Here is a 17650-nt window from a genome sequence, read left to right as displayed (position 1 = left end):
ATAGAGATTTCCACCTTTTAAAAAATTCCTGCTTAGAGATGTTCCGAATTTCCATTCCTATTTATAGAGGTCCATGTGAACACAAGCTAGGGGAAAGGAACCTAGCATGACATAATATTTACAAGTTTTAACAAATTTCTGCTTATAGAAAGAAGTTCAGGAAAAGAACATTCCTGCTTACAGAGGCTCGATTTTCCTGTTTAAAGAGGTTTTTGTGTTGGACCACAACTGTTTTCCAGTTAATCCAGGTTCGACTGTACTATCAATTTAGAAACTATTTTTGCTTGATCTGTTTTATTATTGTTTTATATAAAAGACGTTTAAGGTACCGATTTCTCATGTATCTCTTTTCATAATACTTATGAAAAGTTCTGTTGTTCCCCACTGGTATCGTGTTATCTGGGAGGCTCGATTTTCCTGTTTAAAGAGGTTTTTGTGTTGGACCACAACTGTTTTCCAGTTAATCCAGGTTCGACTGTACTATCAATTTATAAACTATTTTTGCTTGATCTGTTTTATTATTGTTTTATATAAAAGACGTTTAAGGTACCTATTTCTCATGTATCTCTTTTCATAATACTTATGAAAAGTTCTGTTGTTCCCCACTGGTATCGTGGTATCTGGTATAAAATTTACATTAAACATACTCTTTGCGAATCTCTAAACAGGATTGGGAATTGTACAAAGCATAGCTCAAAAGTAATTACTCAAATATTGAACATAGCTCAATTTATTGACATTGATAAAGATTAGTATGCCTTTCACCCAGCAGATTTAATTGATAAACAGAAATTAGGGGCAGGTAATTAGATATCTTTGGCAAGAGCCTGTCATTAGGTTTATAAATAGGCCTGCTTGTAAATTCAATATAACTTCACAAATTTTCGGCCTTCGAGTCCTACCTAAGAAATAATGACGTAACAATGTGCACTAAGAAACCCCTTTAAACATTTACATTTCTACCCCATTGAGTATTGGTTGCTCCTTGGCTGAATAGTGCTGCTAGGCTATTCTTGTTAACAATGGAGCTTGAAGTCTATTATGTGTACACAATTCAAAATACGTCATAACTAACACCCATGAGTGCATTATCATGATTATTCTATTTTCTTCTATTCTCTGTTGTTGAATACTGGAGAACCTGTCCCTCTGGTTTACAAATCCTACTAGTCTTTTCAAATGCCTCAAAATATTTCCAAATTATGAATTAATACCCAAGTGGGCGTCACTAGTGGACTAAGGGCTTGAAGAAAATTCCTGCCATTCCGAATTCCGAGTTCCAAGTACCTACTATGACATTTGTGGAAACCAATTATTTCAATACATTTGTATAACTTCGATTTGGTATATATTTCTATCAAAATAATGATAGGTACCTTGTTTAGACTGCTGATTCTATTTTCTTCTATTCTCTGTTGTTGAATACTGGAGAACCTGTCCCTCTGGTTTACAAATCCTACTAGTCTTTTCAAATGCCTCATAATATTTCCAAGTTATGAATTAATACCCAAGTGGGCGTCACTAGTGCACTAAGGGCTTGAAGAAAATTCCTGCCATTCCGAATTCCGAGTTCCAAGTACCTACTATGACATTTGTGGAAACCAATTATTTCAATACATTTGTATAACTTCGATTTGGTATATATTTCTATCAAAATAATGATACCTTGTTTAGACTGCTGGGTAAAAAAGCTTTTCAGTCCTATTCGAGCAGGATAAACAAGATACTATAGTATAGAATAAATAAATAAAAAACCTCGAGAAAGACCGTGAACTGTGTATGGAGTAAAACTGAAGCACCTATTACAGGCAACTTGAACATAACTAAACCAAAAAAAATTACAAGGTGCCTCGTATCTGCTGTGAATTTAACCTCTAGCTCTAAATTTTATTCTAGTTAATAAAAAATATTTCATCACATGATGTAGAAGACATTATGTCTCCAGTATCTACAATATAAGCACGAGAGATTTTTGTCTTTTTTCTCTCTCGATATTTTAAGAATGCAAAAAACATGGATTTTCAGATGACTCCCACACAAAACTTTAATATTCAGGGTAACTCGAAAGCTAAAGAAAACAACAATAAAAGAATTTAACGTTTGTCCTAAAGATGAAAATAGTTTGAACTTTACGTATTTTTAAACTTAAAGCCTTAGCTGTATGTTAAATTTAGAATGAGGAAAATATGTACTATAGGTAATAAGTAGGAAGACGGGTCTGGAATTCAGACCCGAAACGTCCAATACCAAACAGTAAGGTACGTGCCAACTTTAAGTCCTATAATAAAGTGTGAGTTAAGTGTGAGTGTTGGCAAACCAAAAACGTCATTTAGGTACGACTTATTTTCCCTGCCATTTCTAAAGCGATTTCCGAGGAAATATCTATGTAATTTTTTGAAGTAGTCATTTAAGTTTCTATCAATTTGGTTAATGCCTTTAGCTTTAGATCTTTAGAAGGTTCACGTTTAATTAATTTGAGTTCTATTATTTTGCTCTGTGTAGGTAACTTGTTTGAGTGTAAGTTGTACAAATGTGTTTTTCCATTATTTTCCATTTCTAAAGCGATTTCCGAGGAAATATCTATGTAATTTTTTGAAGTAGTCATTTAAGTTTCTATCAATTTGGTTAATGCCTTTAGAAGGTTCACGTTTATTTAATTTGAGTTCTATTATTTTGCTCTGTGTAGGTAACTTGTATGAGTGTAAGTTGTACAAATGTATTTTTCCATTATTTCCCGTGCTGTACCATACTACCTGGTATTGAGAATTGAAATAACAAGAAGTAAAAACAACAGTTGAGTTATAGCCTGACGGAAACCGAGACATAGTGGCGCGTAATCCCAGCACAAACAGAACCTTACGTGACAAATGGACGCCATGAATAATATATGGAATGTACCTACGTCCACTTATCTCTGAGAGAAGCACTGAAATTTCCTGATAGGGAAAAGAAAACTATTGACCCTGTTCTATAGAGATATATAACCACCCACACTTTTGTAGCAAAAATTCTCTGCATCCTAATGCCTGCAGAAGGCAAACCGAATATTAACCGAATATTCGACCTTTGCGTCCGTTTTTCGAGAAAAGATTTGAAGAGTTTTCCCAACTTTTATAAACAACTTAACATTAGATGATTTCTCTAGAGAAATTTTCGAGGAAAAATTTCTCCAGAATTTTTAGTTACCTAGCATGGAAGTTAAAAGCTGAATTAACTTTAAACGAGCTCATCAATATATCTACCTCTGAATTTACGTCACCAGGCGTCCGTTTTTCGAGAAAAGATTTGAAGAGTTTTCCCAACTTTTATAAACAACTTAACATTAGATGATTTCTCTAGAGAAATTTTCGACGAAAAATTTCTCCAGAATTTTTAGTTAGCTAACATGGAAGTTAAAAGCTGAATTAACTTTAAACGAGCTCATCAATATATCTACCTCTGAATTTACGTCACCAGAGCCTAAGCACAAACCAGGATTCTTCAACCACGGAGGCTGCGATCAATGATAATGATATTAAACTTGGAAACTTATAAGCCTCTTTCCTCCTCCTCCTCCCCTCCTTCTTGTAAATAAAAATCCTGAGAATAAACACGGTCTTATCAGTATCCATAGGATTTAGTTGAACTTTTTTTTAGGATTAACTTTTTATTTCATTCTATTTTTAAATTTTCGATTCCCAGAACGAAGGAAATATGTGCACGCCCGATGGGAAAATTCCATGGGGGATTTTATTGATTTGTAATCCATTTATTGAGTAACTTTTGGGCTGTGTTGTTTTAACAGACTGTTTTACTGTAGGTGTTGTATTTCCCACTGTGCTTTACGCAAGAGCGATTTCCAATTTGGTGGACTTTATAAACAAAATACATACACTATTTGATAATAGGTAGCCATTGTATTTTATTTGATAGGCAAATATTAACTCAAAGTAAAACAGTTTACATCCCATGGCCAGCCTACGGGCTTCTCTGCGTTATTTATCGTTAATTAATATACCCGAATAAACTCTTTATTATTGAAACTGATACAATTTTGCGAAAGGCAGGCTTGCCTTAGGGGTTCTCTGTAATTCATCAGATGCTTTTGCAGGTAAAATTATTAGGAATTTTATGAACCTGGTGTATCTCGGAGATTTTTAGTATTTTATACCGAACCTACCACAGTTTCAACTTCTTTTCAGAATAGAATACATACCTAATTACCTCCCGTCTATCTTGTTTATCCTGGTAAGATAGAACTGAAAAGTCCCTAAAGACTTTCCAATCTACCCATTTGAATAAAATTTGTGGGTGTGGTTTTTTTCTGAATCTACTGTTTAGCTGTACACTAGAGTGGGTTTAACTACTAAATTTTTCTAAAACTCTTTTTTACCTCTGAATTTAAATTTTCGAGTTTTTTTTAGAACAAATTCAAAGCACAAACTTTTTCTTTTGTAAAACCATGATATTGATGACCTCTGAGTAATTGAACAATTAAAAAGGCATATTAATTTTACATTTGTACAAACGACAATAGTTACGGATATTTCTAATAAACTCCAAATAAATACTTTAAGTTGAACTTTTTGCACTTGTGTTGTCTAAATTGGATCAGGTAATATTTACACTCGTTAAACAGGATGGGTCAGATAGCAACTTTACATTATCTACATAATTATATTTACAAGAACAGAGAGTACAAATACAGGGTCGGACAGAATTGTGTTCTCATTTTGAGATCTAACAAAGAGCTCGTTAGACTTAGCCATTTAAAAGAATGGAAACCAATATTCATATCATTTAATTTTGTGGAATATAAAATACATGAAGATAGGTTTGAATTGTATGTGGCTGTCTACAGACAAGAAAATTCTGTTCAACTTACAGCATTTCATAAATGGGAACACAACACTGAATAATCCAGTATAACATGACAAGTGAAGTTCGCTGAACTTCGCTATTGATTCAGCCAACAATTAATACTTGAAAAGGAACTTTGAACTTTGCATTGATTGTTTGAAACCATTCATTTCAACAAGCAAAATTGTCATGCAGTAATAACAACAAATTGTACTCTATTCGTCACTTCTATTGCATACTGTTTAATAAAAACAACAAAACAAGCACAAAAAGTTAAATAACAATTTTTAAAATGCCATTTTTGAGATCCAAAAACATATGGTATCTATTACTAGGACTTGTCTTTTTCGATAAAACAGAAAATCAATATTTATTTTATTTATAATAGTTACAAATTTAAAAAAAAAAAAAATAAAACAAGTAAATAAAACATTTTCTAGAATAAAAAAAAAGGAAAAACTTGAGTCTTGTAATTTTATTTTAGTTTGTTGTTAGCGACCTCTCGCCCATCGTAACAATGCGTCCGCTAATACGTCTAAATGTGCTTTTGTCTGCAAAATTCAAACAAAAAATGAAGATCAAATGTCACTATTGTTTCAATGGTTTAATATTAATGATATTTTTGTGTAAGAGGGTAAAGCATAGCATGTATTTGGACGGTTGACCGTCCAGCATTCCATATGCTACTGAATAAATGGGGGTATTAGGGGTACAGTGTGCCTCATGAGGGTAATGTTTAGCAAATAAAAAATGTTTTTAACCCCATTCAGTATAACTGCAACCGGCTGATAAAGTGATTGACTCTACTTTTCTTGAAAAGTATAAATAGGAAAAAGGTACCTATATTTTCTACAAGTATAGCATGCATGGTAAAACTATAAATATCATAACTTTGAATTGTAAGTTTATGTAAACATTAATTCTATAGCTAACCTATACTTTAGCCTCGGTACTACCGCAATCAATTTGTGCTAGCAAACTTTTATTCAAATAGAACATCTCGTATCTAGTTTCATTAATCGAATGCTGATTTTTCTTGTGATTCGAGAGATAAAAATATGATACGATGTCCACTATTTAAAGTTTAAATTAGCAAAAATAGAATGAGGTTGTGGGTGGGGATCAATATTTAAATTTCTTGGAATCTGCTATTTTCAATCATTTTTCTAAGAAGTATGGATTTCGTGATAAATTACGTAACTAGCACACAAATCATTTCCCTTGTGAAGTGGCATTATTTTCCCCACTAATCACATAGGCTTATCTCTACTCTTCATGCTGTGCTGGTTACATAACACGAAAACTACTTCCTTTGTCCTTCCACTAGAAAGGAACATTAGTGCCAAGTAGGTATACGTATACATAGCTGTGGATACAATATTACCACTATACCTATAGATAAGTACTAAAAATACTAGCAGACCCAGGATCATTAGGAATAAATTTTCTAGTAAGTACATAATTGAATTACAAAAGTCCCATTTTGCATGTTGCATGTTCCGTCCCCCCATATTGTAAGTACTAAGTATCCCTATGTAGGAAGTGGAGGAAATAAGGAAAATCGACACTACAGTTTATCATTCACTCATTCCCTGGTCTACAGTCTTATTGTAACTCTGTGTTACTTTATTTTTGGCTGTTTTTCATGCGTCTGTTCTTGAGCAGAAGCATGAAGTGACTTTCAACATAAAACTGTAGACTCGGGCATATTTTTTTATTATTATTATTATTATATCTTTTTACCTATACAACATATGAAATCTGTAGATATACAATCCCTGATAGCAATGTCTATAGCACTAAACACGAATCGATTCTAATCCCTGCCATTTAATCCTAAGACCGAGGTTTACCAAATCTGACCAATTCAAGATTGACCGCAATCCCGTGCTTTTGTCTAGTGCTTTATAAATGCTCAAACCCCAACATAATTCATTTTCTAATAAAACTAAAACCCTGCATAAAAGATTCAATAAAATATAATGAATGAAACTGTGTCTTACCGTTTTGTAGAACATACAGTTTTGCCTATCTTCGTCTTCACCTGTAGGGCAGTCTATGAATCCATCGCACAGAACATGATCATCTATACAGCGATATCTACCCATGTGATCAGGGGTAGGGCAGGCAAATCTTTCCATCCCATCCTCGGCTGGAGGACATTCTGAAATTTGAAACCAATTCAATGGGTTAGATGTAAATGATAAAGTCTGATTGGACAGAAACAGTTCAGTCTAATGGAACAACTAGTTCTAAGCAAACAGTCTAAATAAAGCACTACTTATACTTAATTTAGCACAGAATAAATTATTTATCAAATCGGGAATCTCTTAAGGCATTTGGTCGAGTGCCGAAAATAGAAACTATGAAAACGGGCCTCGAAAGAATAGTTCAACTTCATTTGTTTTTCATTTCACATCAATTTTATATTTTCAGTTTCTTATAACTGCCAGAAGACAATGTAAAAAGAAAATCGATGTTAAAAACAAAAAGGAGGATAGAAAAACAAAGTTGAAATTCTCTGTACCTACCTATTTTGATTTTCATTCATAAAGAAGACATTTTCGTAACTATAAAAAGGGCCATGACCTTAATAGAAAAGAAAATTTCGTCAGTTCATTCATATTATAGCTTTTATATACCTAGGTACATATCACTGCTGTGACCCATCATTCATAAATGAGCGATAGGTCACAACTGAAATACGAGTAGGTAATACTACTCGTATGCCAGCTCGTCAGTTCATTCATATTATAGCTTTTATATACCTAGGTACATATCACTGCTGTGACCCATCATTCATAAATGAGCGATAGGTCACAGCTGAAATACGAGTAATACTACTCGTATGCCAGTATGTTTTGGTACAATCTCGCCTTCTCTCTCCTCTTCTCTCCCTTCATCTCCTCCTATATGAAAATATTTGGGACGTTGCGTTGGTACATCCACTGAATATATTTTTTAGCCCGTCCTTCCTTTATTATTACGATAGTAATAATAAAAGGTATAAGGGACGGGCTATTGTATTCGCTTCGGTGTCGACTGTCTGTCTGTCTATCCCCATAGAAGGACTTACCCAAACCTATATATCAAATTAAAGGTCTTTTTACCAGGAACACGAAAGTGGTGCTGCAAATTTTGTCCAGAAAAAAAATCTTTTTTGGGAATATCAAATTAAAGGTCTTTTTACCAGGAACACGAAAGTGGTGCTGCAAATTTTGTCCAGAAAAAAAATCTTTTTTGGGAATTTTAAATCATTACATGAAAGTAAAATCAAAAAATCAAATCAAGAATGATAATAAACTGAATATTAAACAAATTAGGTAGGTACAATGGTACATAGGTACTGTATTTCTCTAATCACGATCGAATAAACTACGGGCTAAAAAATTCCCGGAGGGACTGGCCCTGCTTGTTCTTCTCAATAAAAGGCAATACTTACCGGATCTTGCTAACAATTCTGATGTGATATAGGTACTGATCTACTTGCGACAAGAACACTTATTTTATTTTAATATATCTTGAAAAATACTTTTATTTGCCACAAGATTTCATGAAACTATACACCACAAGTTAACTGAATCATACGACTATAACATAATGAATGAGACTTGTTAACTCTTACCTTTATAAAAGGTGTTCATTCGTACACCCAATTTTGACTATGTATGATAAAATTGATAAATTTTATCTAATAGGGTTCGCTGTTCTATCATTTTTTCCACACTTGATAATATCATGGAGAATCTCTTATAAATGATAACAGGATAAGCAGGATTTGACTGCTATATCATTCTAACGGAATTTTAATTATGTTGAGCACAAATGCTTGTCACAAATGTTGTTCCACGCTTAATGCACTACGCTAAATTTCATGGCATGACTTGGACTCGAACCACCAACCTCCGGATCCACCACTGAGGTTGGTATATCATTCTAACGGCTTGTTCTTTTGACACACACACAACGCACACACACACACACATACACACACACACACACCAATAGCTGAAACTTTGGACTTATACTCTAGGGACCTAAAAACGTATTTTGGCACTAAAAACTCACCATCAAAAATTTGACGTTGGTAATATTGTGAAGAATCACCGGTAATGTTTCATAAGTACCAATTTTCTACATTTACCGTAACATATACACATGTAGGGGTTCTCACTTAATATATGAAAGTTGGCCCCCGTGGGGTTGCCCTCAGGGGGACCTCCAAAATTTCGAGTAACTCCCAAAATTCTTTGTCACAAAGGGCTGCATGCTAAATTTCAACTTCCCAGGGTGAGCAGTAAAAAAAGTTAAAATTGTGGCCTGTTACTTTATGAACACAGTGTATCTATTCTGTGTAAAATATTATCATCACTCTCAAAATCATTCTTACCTTTTTTTGTTAACAACCCAATGTTGTCGCGACGACCTATGAACTCAAAGCGAGAAAGTTTTAGATAACACTTCAGTCGATAATTAAGACCGGTTTTAGCGTCACCTGTGTTGGGCTACGCCGAGCAAGGCCAATAAATGGATGGGTGACTTCAACATTATATTGGGAGTAAAGGGCGAACGGGCTCTAGTCTTGATTTTAAATCATTATTGTCCCTCTATCTCCCTTCCTCATCCTTTCCTCTAGGTATGCTTAGCAATAGATAAACATACACCTACTCTTATGTAGTATGTTTTTCAAAATCCTCACCGTTAAGGCTTATGAATGAAAGTCTCTAGGTATCTACCTATCTACTAGCGTTAGTTAAAAAGAAATCTCCAGGCCAATCTCAAAAAGACCATTAAAAATTACGATTTTAAAAATAAGAAAATGCTTCAACGCCACTTCAACCGTGGTTTTAAAATGAAGAAAAGGGTGCTTTAGAACCGTTATATTATATGCCATTTTGACATCTTTCCCCTTAACTCCCCAAGGATTAAGAATAAAAACATCATTAAACTTGTTTGCTAAAACAAGCACAGAGAAGGCCATAAACTGAAGGATAGATTCATAGCACTTTTAAGCGCTAGGAAAGTTTGCATGGACAACAACTTGCTTTTGTGATTACAGAATGTGGCTGGAGTAAATTTAATCTCTCGCAGAGGCCTATAAAGATAAATCTTGTGAAATTGAATTAATGAAAACTAGGCTCGAATGAGACATATCAAATTAAAGGTCTTTTTACCAGGAACACGAAAATGGTGGTGCAAATTTTGTCCAGAAAACCATAAAGCCAAAAGTCCAATTTTTGGGGGATTTTTTTCACATTTTCTCACACAAATGAGCTCTGATCTTGAAATTTGTCGCGACGACCTATGAACTCAAAGCGAGAAAGTTTTAGATAACACTTCAGTCGTTAATTTAAGACCGGTTTCTTGTCGCGACGACCTATGAACTCAAAGCGAGAAAGTTTTAGATAACACTTCAGTCGATAATTTAAGACCGGTTTTAGCATCACCTATGTTAAGCTACGCCGAGCAAGGACAAATAATTGTTCTCGAGTTCTTGAACCTATTAGTCTTATAATTATTTCCTTCTCCTTAGGTACCTACCTATTATTTTTTTGTTTTTTTTTTTTTTTTTTTTTTTTTTTTTTTTTTGTCATACTCATACACCAAAATTAACGGACGAAAAAGAAGCCTTTGAGTTTATTTTTTTCCTTCTTTAAGAAACAGGTTTAAAACAATCTATCTAACAATAATTTAGAACATAGAATAAATTTAATAACAAAAGAAAGCGTCTTACCCCATCTTGTTCGTTTGCCATTTTTGTCTCTTCCCATTCGTACAGCAATTTATTATCGTTAGTTGTTGATTTTTTCTTCGTTTAAAATGAGTAGGTCTTAAAACAGAACGTGAGCAAATGTACACTACCTGAGATTATCAGACGTGAGGTAATATAGTCCAGTAAAATTAGACTTTGACTTCGGAAAAATTAGTAACAAAAGTTTCTCTTCGCCAAAAGCTTCGGTATGTGATCCTGAATCATGGCTCAAAAGTCCCCTAAAATCCCTTGTACGCTTGACCGCTTTTTTTCGAAATGAAGCATCTGAGAGATAAATGTTCTGAGCAAAAGTTTTTTGGTCAATATGTACCTAGGTAGATGTAGGAGAATCACCTAAAGACCTAAAGCATTAAATTTGCTTTGGGTAAGAGGCTACAGGTTGTCGAAATTTGCCTTATATCGCAAAATAACACTAAATAGGACACTAAAAATGATTTTGGATTTTGGGTGAGTAAAAACACGTGGCTTTATGGCGTAACAGCCGAAATGGATCCATCTGTAATTTAATAAAAATATACGTAAAACATAGAGCCAAGTGTTTTACTCACCCAAAATCATTTTTAGTGTTTGAATTGTTTTACCAAGTGTGTGTACCAACAAATAAGTTAATATAAACTTAGTCCTCTGATGAGTCTGATGTTTTACTATTTGGAGGCTGTTTCTTAGGAATAATTAGTAACAGAGTTTTTTCTTCGCTCAGTGCTTATTTATGTTCCTCTAAATAGTCCAAATAAAACCTCAAAACTCTTAAAGTCCCCTGTACGCTTCTCCGCTTTTTCCGCCAAAAAGAGTCGCCAAATCCTGACCATTAAGCACAGCAAATTATGACTTGGTTCCGTTTTTGGGTCCTCAGTCGGTGTTACAATACTTTTTAGCAAACATAACTTAGCCACATGGAAAGCAGAGAGTGTAAGCTTTCCAGATATGTAGGTTTGAAGTGGAATTTTTGCTTTCGAAAGTCGATCAGAAATTGATATTTTTGAGATTTGGACATAAACCGCTTTTGGCGGCCAAACGGCAGTGACTGCTCCGTTATGGTTGATCGTAGAAAAAATTTGTAAAGACATGAAATGTTCAGAATTTTATGCTCTACATTTTGTCTCGGAATACATTTTTTCGTAGGATGAACGGTTCGCAAGGTTCAATACTTTAGAAAAAATAAAAAAAAGTCATTTTTGGCGGAAAAAGCGGTCAAGCGTACAGGGGATTTTACATTTGAGCCATGATTCATTTGAGAACATTTGAGCCATGATTCAGGATCCCATACCGAAGTTTTTGGCGAAGAGAAACCGTTACTACTTTTTCCGAAGTTACCCCCGGAAATTCGTCTGGCAACACGGCTGTCTTCTCGCCTCTATACTGTTCCTATGCCATTCCATGCCATAAATACTGCAGAATTGCAATAAAACATTTGAGCCATGATTCAGGATCCCATACCGAAGTTTTTGGCGAAGAGAAACCGTTACTACTTTTTCCGAAGTTACCCCCTTTTTTTGTCTAAAAGTACTGGATTAATAATAGTTTTATCATGTTTTGAAGAAAGTTCAAAGCGAAACGAAATTGAAAAGCAATCCAAACTTCTGACCCTTGCCAGTGCAAATCGAAGGTAGCCGACTACTATTCAACAGTTTTACGGCTAAATGTTATCTAAGTACAAGGGTCGATGAAGAATAAAACGATAAAATACTCTCCACCTATAGTCCAGTGATGCGCAACCGGGGCGATGTCGCCCACTTTGGGGCGATGGAAAGGTTCTGAGGGGCGATGAAATCAATTTGGGCAGTAGGGGGGCGATAAGTTTATTTTGGGGCAATAAAGGGACGATGGCAGTGGTTTTTTTTTTTTTTTTTTTTTTTTTTTTTTTTTTTTTTTTTTTTTATGGTTTCTGTCCAAAGCAAAAAAACTACCTGCGGCGCTCTAATTTATTTTAGTCCTTTTAGTATTTAGCTCTAACTAGTAGAAAAATGTATAATGTATAGAAATATCTAAGAGGTACATAACAACATACCCGTACGTCAAAAATTAACTTATGATGAACTTGCAGTACTTTTTTTTTCTTTAATTTAGACTGCGGCGCTTAAAATTCAAGATTTGATCACATTGCGATTCACCAAAAATTAAAAAAAAAAAAATCGTCTGCGGCGTGGCTCTCTGGTTTAATTTGCTCCATTTAGTGTTCAGATGCAAAAAAATGTAGAAGTATCTAAGAATTACTCGTAGGTACCCATACCAAAAATAAACTCATGGCAAGCTTCAGGTACATAATTTTTAAAAAATTTCACCTGCGGCGCTATAGATCTGATTATTAACAAGTTTCCATTTATTTTTGATCGATAAAAAACTCAGAACATACATTTTTTTTTATAAATGGTATACCCATCCGTATAAGCAGAGCTTGTGCCACGGATGGGGACAGTGGCATGAAGAGCATGGATGATGGAAATTAGTACCCTACACGCCTTACACTTGAATTTAGACCACGCTACGCCACTGGATGGGGAGTTCATTTATAATATTTATCTAGTTGATGTTCGATAGGTATGCGTTTCTCATTGAATTGATGTAGGAAATAATTTCCATGATTGATATCACTACATTCATGGGCTGACTTTTTGAGGAGGATGAGGTCAGGAACTTGGCCTTCTTTTTACAGGGAATGTTTTTGGTGGGATTGTATTCACCGGCGACAACACCTATCGTTTTCTGTCTAATTAGTGAAATCGATGTTGTATTGTGTGTGACTGTCTTTCGGAAACCAATCCTTATTTTCTCCCTTATTTTTCCAGTCGAATTTTATAAAAGTTTTGAAAACAAACTAGTTTGTTCTTTGCATAAAAACTTCAGGTGAGTAGGTGTATTTTTTTTGTACCTATGTGTTTTTTCCGTTCCCCCATTTTATTCCTGAAAAATTCAGAGGTTTTCAGGATGATTTTTATTTATTGCCCTTGCATATTCTCTCCTATTTCTTTATCGAGCTTTTTATGTTCTCCTAAGGCAGTGTTGGAAATTCGATTTTGTAGTTACTCGTACTTGATTTCTTAATAACTTCAAGTCCATTTTCTTTCTTTCCTCAAAAGCTCTCGTTTCTTCTATGGACATCTAAATTGGTTTAATCAACTTTCTTTGAAACTTCCTTCATGCTGTAGTTTTATTTCTAATCTTTTGGTTTCCTGTCTAGTCCAGTCGGATTTCTCCATAGCTTCATCGCAACATCCTATCTCTGCTACTTCCGGCCATTTTTTTCTTTTTTAGCACATTTCATTCACTTCCTACGTTTCGTAGTCATAGATCATAGGCTAATCTTAGTCTAACAACTGTTCTCTAGTTCTTTTTTTACCGGTAAGACTGGCACAAAGAATTTAATCGAGTACAAATAATACGCAAAAATACATACAGCTGCTAAGTACTCAATTGGTACTCGAGGTATAGGTATACTTGATATTTTTAATTGAAAACCTTTTTTTTATTGACATGACAAGCCTCGATAAGAAGAATTAAAGAAATGCAATAATTCACTCAACTGTTTAATGTATTCTATTGAATAATGTAGAGTACCTACCATGAGGTATTTAGCCTCAGGCCGATGGTCTCAGACAGAACTTGGTCCTGCTATGATTCATGAGATCTACCAAGACGGTCGTTTTGCAAAGACCAGAGGAGCAGAAAGAAATTATCCAATACTTATAGCACCTGAATTTAGTTGCATTTAAACTTCATTGCATACTTACTCTTTGATCGCGTTGCATATTTTGCAATGGCGTTCATTTCTCCGTAATGTTTTTAGTCCAACTTTTTACATGGGAGTTCTTTTCAAGCATAAACTTCAAACTTTAGTCACCCCTTGTCTAGACTAGAAATGAGACTTGAATTATAATCAAAATCTTATATTATAAAGTTGCTTTGTTTCTAAGCGTAATTATGGTAAGTAGGTAATTTTGGAATACCGACTGAGGCTCTTTTTATCTCTGCTAGTTAATACTAAACTTGATAATCTATCTGGTTTAGCTATACTTCTGGGAAAGGCAGGGCGATATTTAGACTTTGATGAAGTACACGAACATGGATTTTTAAAATCCCATTTTCGTAAAGTGGGTAGGTAAGTTTATCCTTACGTTATTCTTGAAAAAATCCTCTGCTGAATAAGAAAATAATAATGTAGACCACCATAAACCTGCCTCGGTGGCGTAGTGGTCAAGACGCTCGCCTGGTAATCAGGAGGGCGTGGGTACGGTATGGAATTTTATCCTCATTTATTTGAGAATTTGACCACATAATAATGGAGCTCTAAGGGTTAGGTGTTAGAGAACGCCTAAGGCGTTAACCTCGCCTAGTGGTTGCCTTCCACTCAAGAGTCTATTATTATTATTATTAATAAAATAACGGCTGCACTTACCAAAGGTAAAGACAGTGACAAAAAGAATCTTTCTGAATAACAGATAATAAGACCATACTTGTAATAAAATGGAATGAAGAGTAAAAATAGTTCAAATAGAAAATGTCTTTATGGAATGTTCGCTATTTCTTGGAATTAAAATTTGCACGTCTACAGTTATTCCTAGATAGGTAGATGTCATAATACCTATTATTTGTGTGAAATATTGTCACAGTATCTAATAGATATTACGTTACCTACCTGATGTTCAAATTCTTTTATACCGGGATGCAATAAAAACCAAAAAGGGACGTATTTTTGGTCCTACACCGCACCGCGCCGGTAGTCTCAATAAAGTCTTTGTAGAAAAAAAAAACTTCAAATAAATATCTATTGTACTTAGTATAAATATTATAACCATTAAAGACACCATTCTCAGAATATTCATAATTCCATTGTACCTACTTCTTTGAGTCATAAAAAATTAAATATTTTATATCTTATTTCTCTGGATATAATTTCCACGGTACTCAAATTTTCTGACACTTGTGGCTTCGTTGTTGTTTCAGATAATGGGCAGAAACAGGCGGAGAAAAGCACACAACAAAGAGAATAAGGAGAGAAGAGTGGAGGATAATAACAACAAGAAGAAAGTGGATGATGTGAAAATCATTGATTTGAATAGTAAGTTAAAGGATGATGAGGATGAAGGAACACCGTTGTTAAGTAAATCAGTAGGGACGCAAGTCTCAGTTGTCGAAAACTGTACCTCGAATGGTACGCAAACATCTCAGGAGAATACGAAACTCAAGACTACTCAGTCACCAGAGCCTCATCTTATTGGTCTAAATCCCAAGACCAAACCGACCTTGCGGCATAGAGACTATTATCTCCATTACCTATGCCATGTTTGTAAGACAATTCCGAAATCATCACAGAAAGTAAGTTGCGCTAAATGTAAATTGGTGACTTACTGCTCAATGGAACACAAGCGAGAACATTGGCCTAGCCATGCCGATGTGTGCCAAGCCCTTGGGGAGCTATTCCAACAGACAAACTTCAAAAATGTCACGCCTGATGACTTCCGGAAAATCCGCGTCAATATGTTGGAACAATGTGAAAAGGCGATTGAGAGACCTTTGGAAAAGTCTGAGAAAGAAATCATTCTCTATTATAATCGATGCTTTGAATGTTATGAACGAGATGATAATCTTCTGAAAAGTTGTAACATTTGCAAGCACATTAGTTTTTGTAAAGATCATGCCATTCAAAAGAATCATGACAAGTATTGCTCTAGTCTCGTAGTGTACAGAGATATTGTGCTTCATATTATTGGAGATGACTTGGTATCTATTTACTTCCCAGATACATTTTCAAAGCAGTTTGAAGAAGTTGACATGAAGACATTGTGCTCAAAAGAGACAGACAGTGATCTAGAGAGTGCGTTTCTATCAGAGTTAGCAACAAGTCCACTCTCAGTATTACGATCTTTGAAACTAGTGTTTGGCAGCTTTAAAAATGTACCAGGGAAACTGTGCATACACGTGATAGGAGCTGAAAATGATTTCGAATTAAGTGCCATTGAGAAGTGGGAAATATTTCTAGCTCATTATCTTTCATGCAGTGAGATAATTTTGGTTTTCATCGGTCCTGAACTTTTTCAAGAGGGTTCAACGCATTTCACATCTTGCGAAGAGTGTGAAGTCTGGAATAAAAGAATTATCATGAAGTTCCATGGAAATGTTCTCTATCATGATTATGTGCAGGGACCAGACTTTGTTAAACCAGATTTAATTTGCAGTTTTAACCCAGGTATTTACAGGAGTACTGGATTCAATCAAACCGACACATGGGAAGAGACCATTATTCAGATTTTACGTCAAGATGTCCCAGTATTGATCACAGCTTATACTGAAATCGAAATACTGAAAGATGTGGAAAGGATTGAAAAAACTGCGAAACTCCATTTCCTCCAAACACCTAGCCTAAATGAGTTTTCTAGTTTGAAACCGTTCCTAAGCTTTGTCAATGATGAGGTTAGTCCCATTATTTTTAAAAATCATTTTTATACAGTTTTCAAGAAATGCTAGACGGTAATAGATGGTATGTATTTATGTAGTCTAGTCTAGTCTAGTCTATGTATAGAATAAATGATGTCTCAGTGTATAAAAATACAATATGAATTAAAACTAAATTATATTTTTAGTTACATTATTTGGTCTAGTTTTCTTCCCTGTATAATTTATCTATCATCTAGGTACAAGTTGGTGCTATGGTTTTGGGAACCACTACAACCCTTTACAGACTGTCTGTTCTTAACGTAAATGGGACGAAATGGGTGATTAACACCTAGGGCAATATCCACTCTTCCTAATCTTAACTGTGTGGGTCCGGTTTTGTATCATTCATGGAATTCAGAGACACAATATTGATTCATAATACATGTGAGTTAATTTCACACCTTTTTTAATTCGAAGGGATATACTCTATGAAGCGTGAAAGGGAAATGCTTGGATCTTGGACCCAGGTAGGTTGCCTTATTTAGATTCATTCATGTAAAAGTATCTATTACAAAAGATTAACATCATGCTGAGAAACGATTTGATGGGGAGAAAACCAGTTTAACCAACTCAACAATTGATTTTATGCTTTGCGTCTGTTTTCTC

General features: G+C 34.7%; 2 protein-coding genes across 2 annotated transcripts; one reads left to right on the top strand and one right to left on the bottom strand.

Annotated features, from left to right (window-relative positions):
* Positions 1–3398: 3398 nt before the first annotated feature.
* LOC113470828 lies at positions 3399–10594 on the bottom strand. Its single transcript, XM_026829557.1, has 3 exons — positions 10574–10594; positions 6843–7049; positions 3399–5390 (listed from the first exon to the last, which is right to left on the bottom strand). The coding sequence occupies exons 1-3, from the start codon at positions 10592–10594 to the stop codon at positions 5331–5333; spliced, it is 288 nt and encodes a 95-aa protein (XP_026685358.1). The 3' UTR covers positions 3399–5330.
* Positions 10595–13313: 2719 nt separating this feature from the next.
* On the top strand, positions 13314–17140 carry LOC103517882. The gene is made up of 2 exons (XM_008482933.2): positions 13314–13456; positions 15554–17140. The coding sequence occupies exon 2, from the start codon at positions 15557–15559 to the stop codon at positions 17072–17074; it is 1518 nt and encodes a 505-aa protein (XP_008481155.1). The 5' UTR covers positions 13314–13456; positions 15554–15556; the 3' UTR covers positions 17075–17140.
* Positions 17141–17650: the final 510 nt, after the last annotated feature.

The sequence above is a fragment of the Diaphorina citri genome, unplaced genomic scaffold, assembly GCF_000475195.1.
Source record: "Diaphorina citri unplaced genomic scaffold, Diaci psyllid genome assembly version 1.1 scaffold57, whole genome shotgun sequence".
NCBI classification, from domain to species: domain Eukaryota; kingdom Metazoa; phylum Arthropoda; class Insecta; order Hemiptera; family Psyllidae; genus Diaphorina; species Diaphorina citri.
Note: the sequence above shows the minus strand (reverse complement) of the source record. Positions and strands in the feature narration are given on the sequence as shown.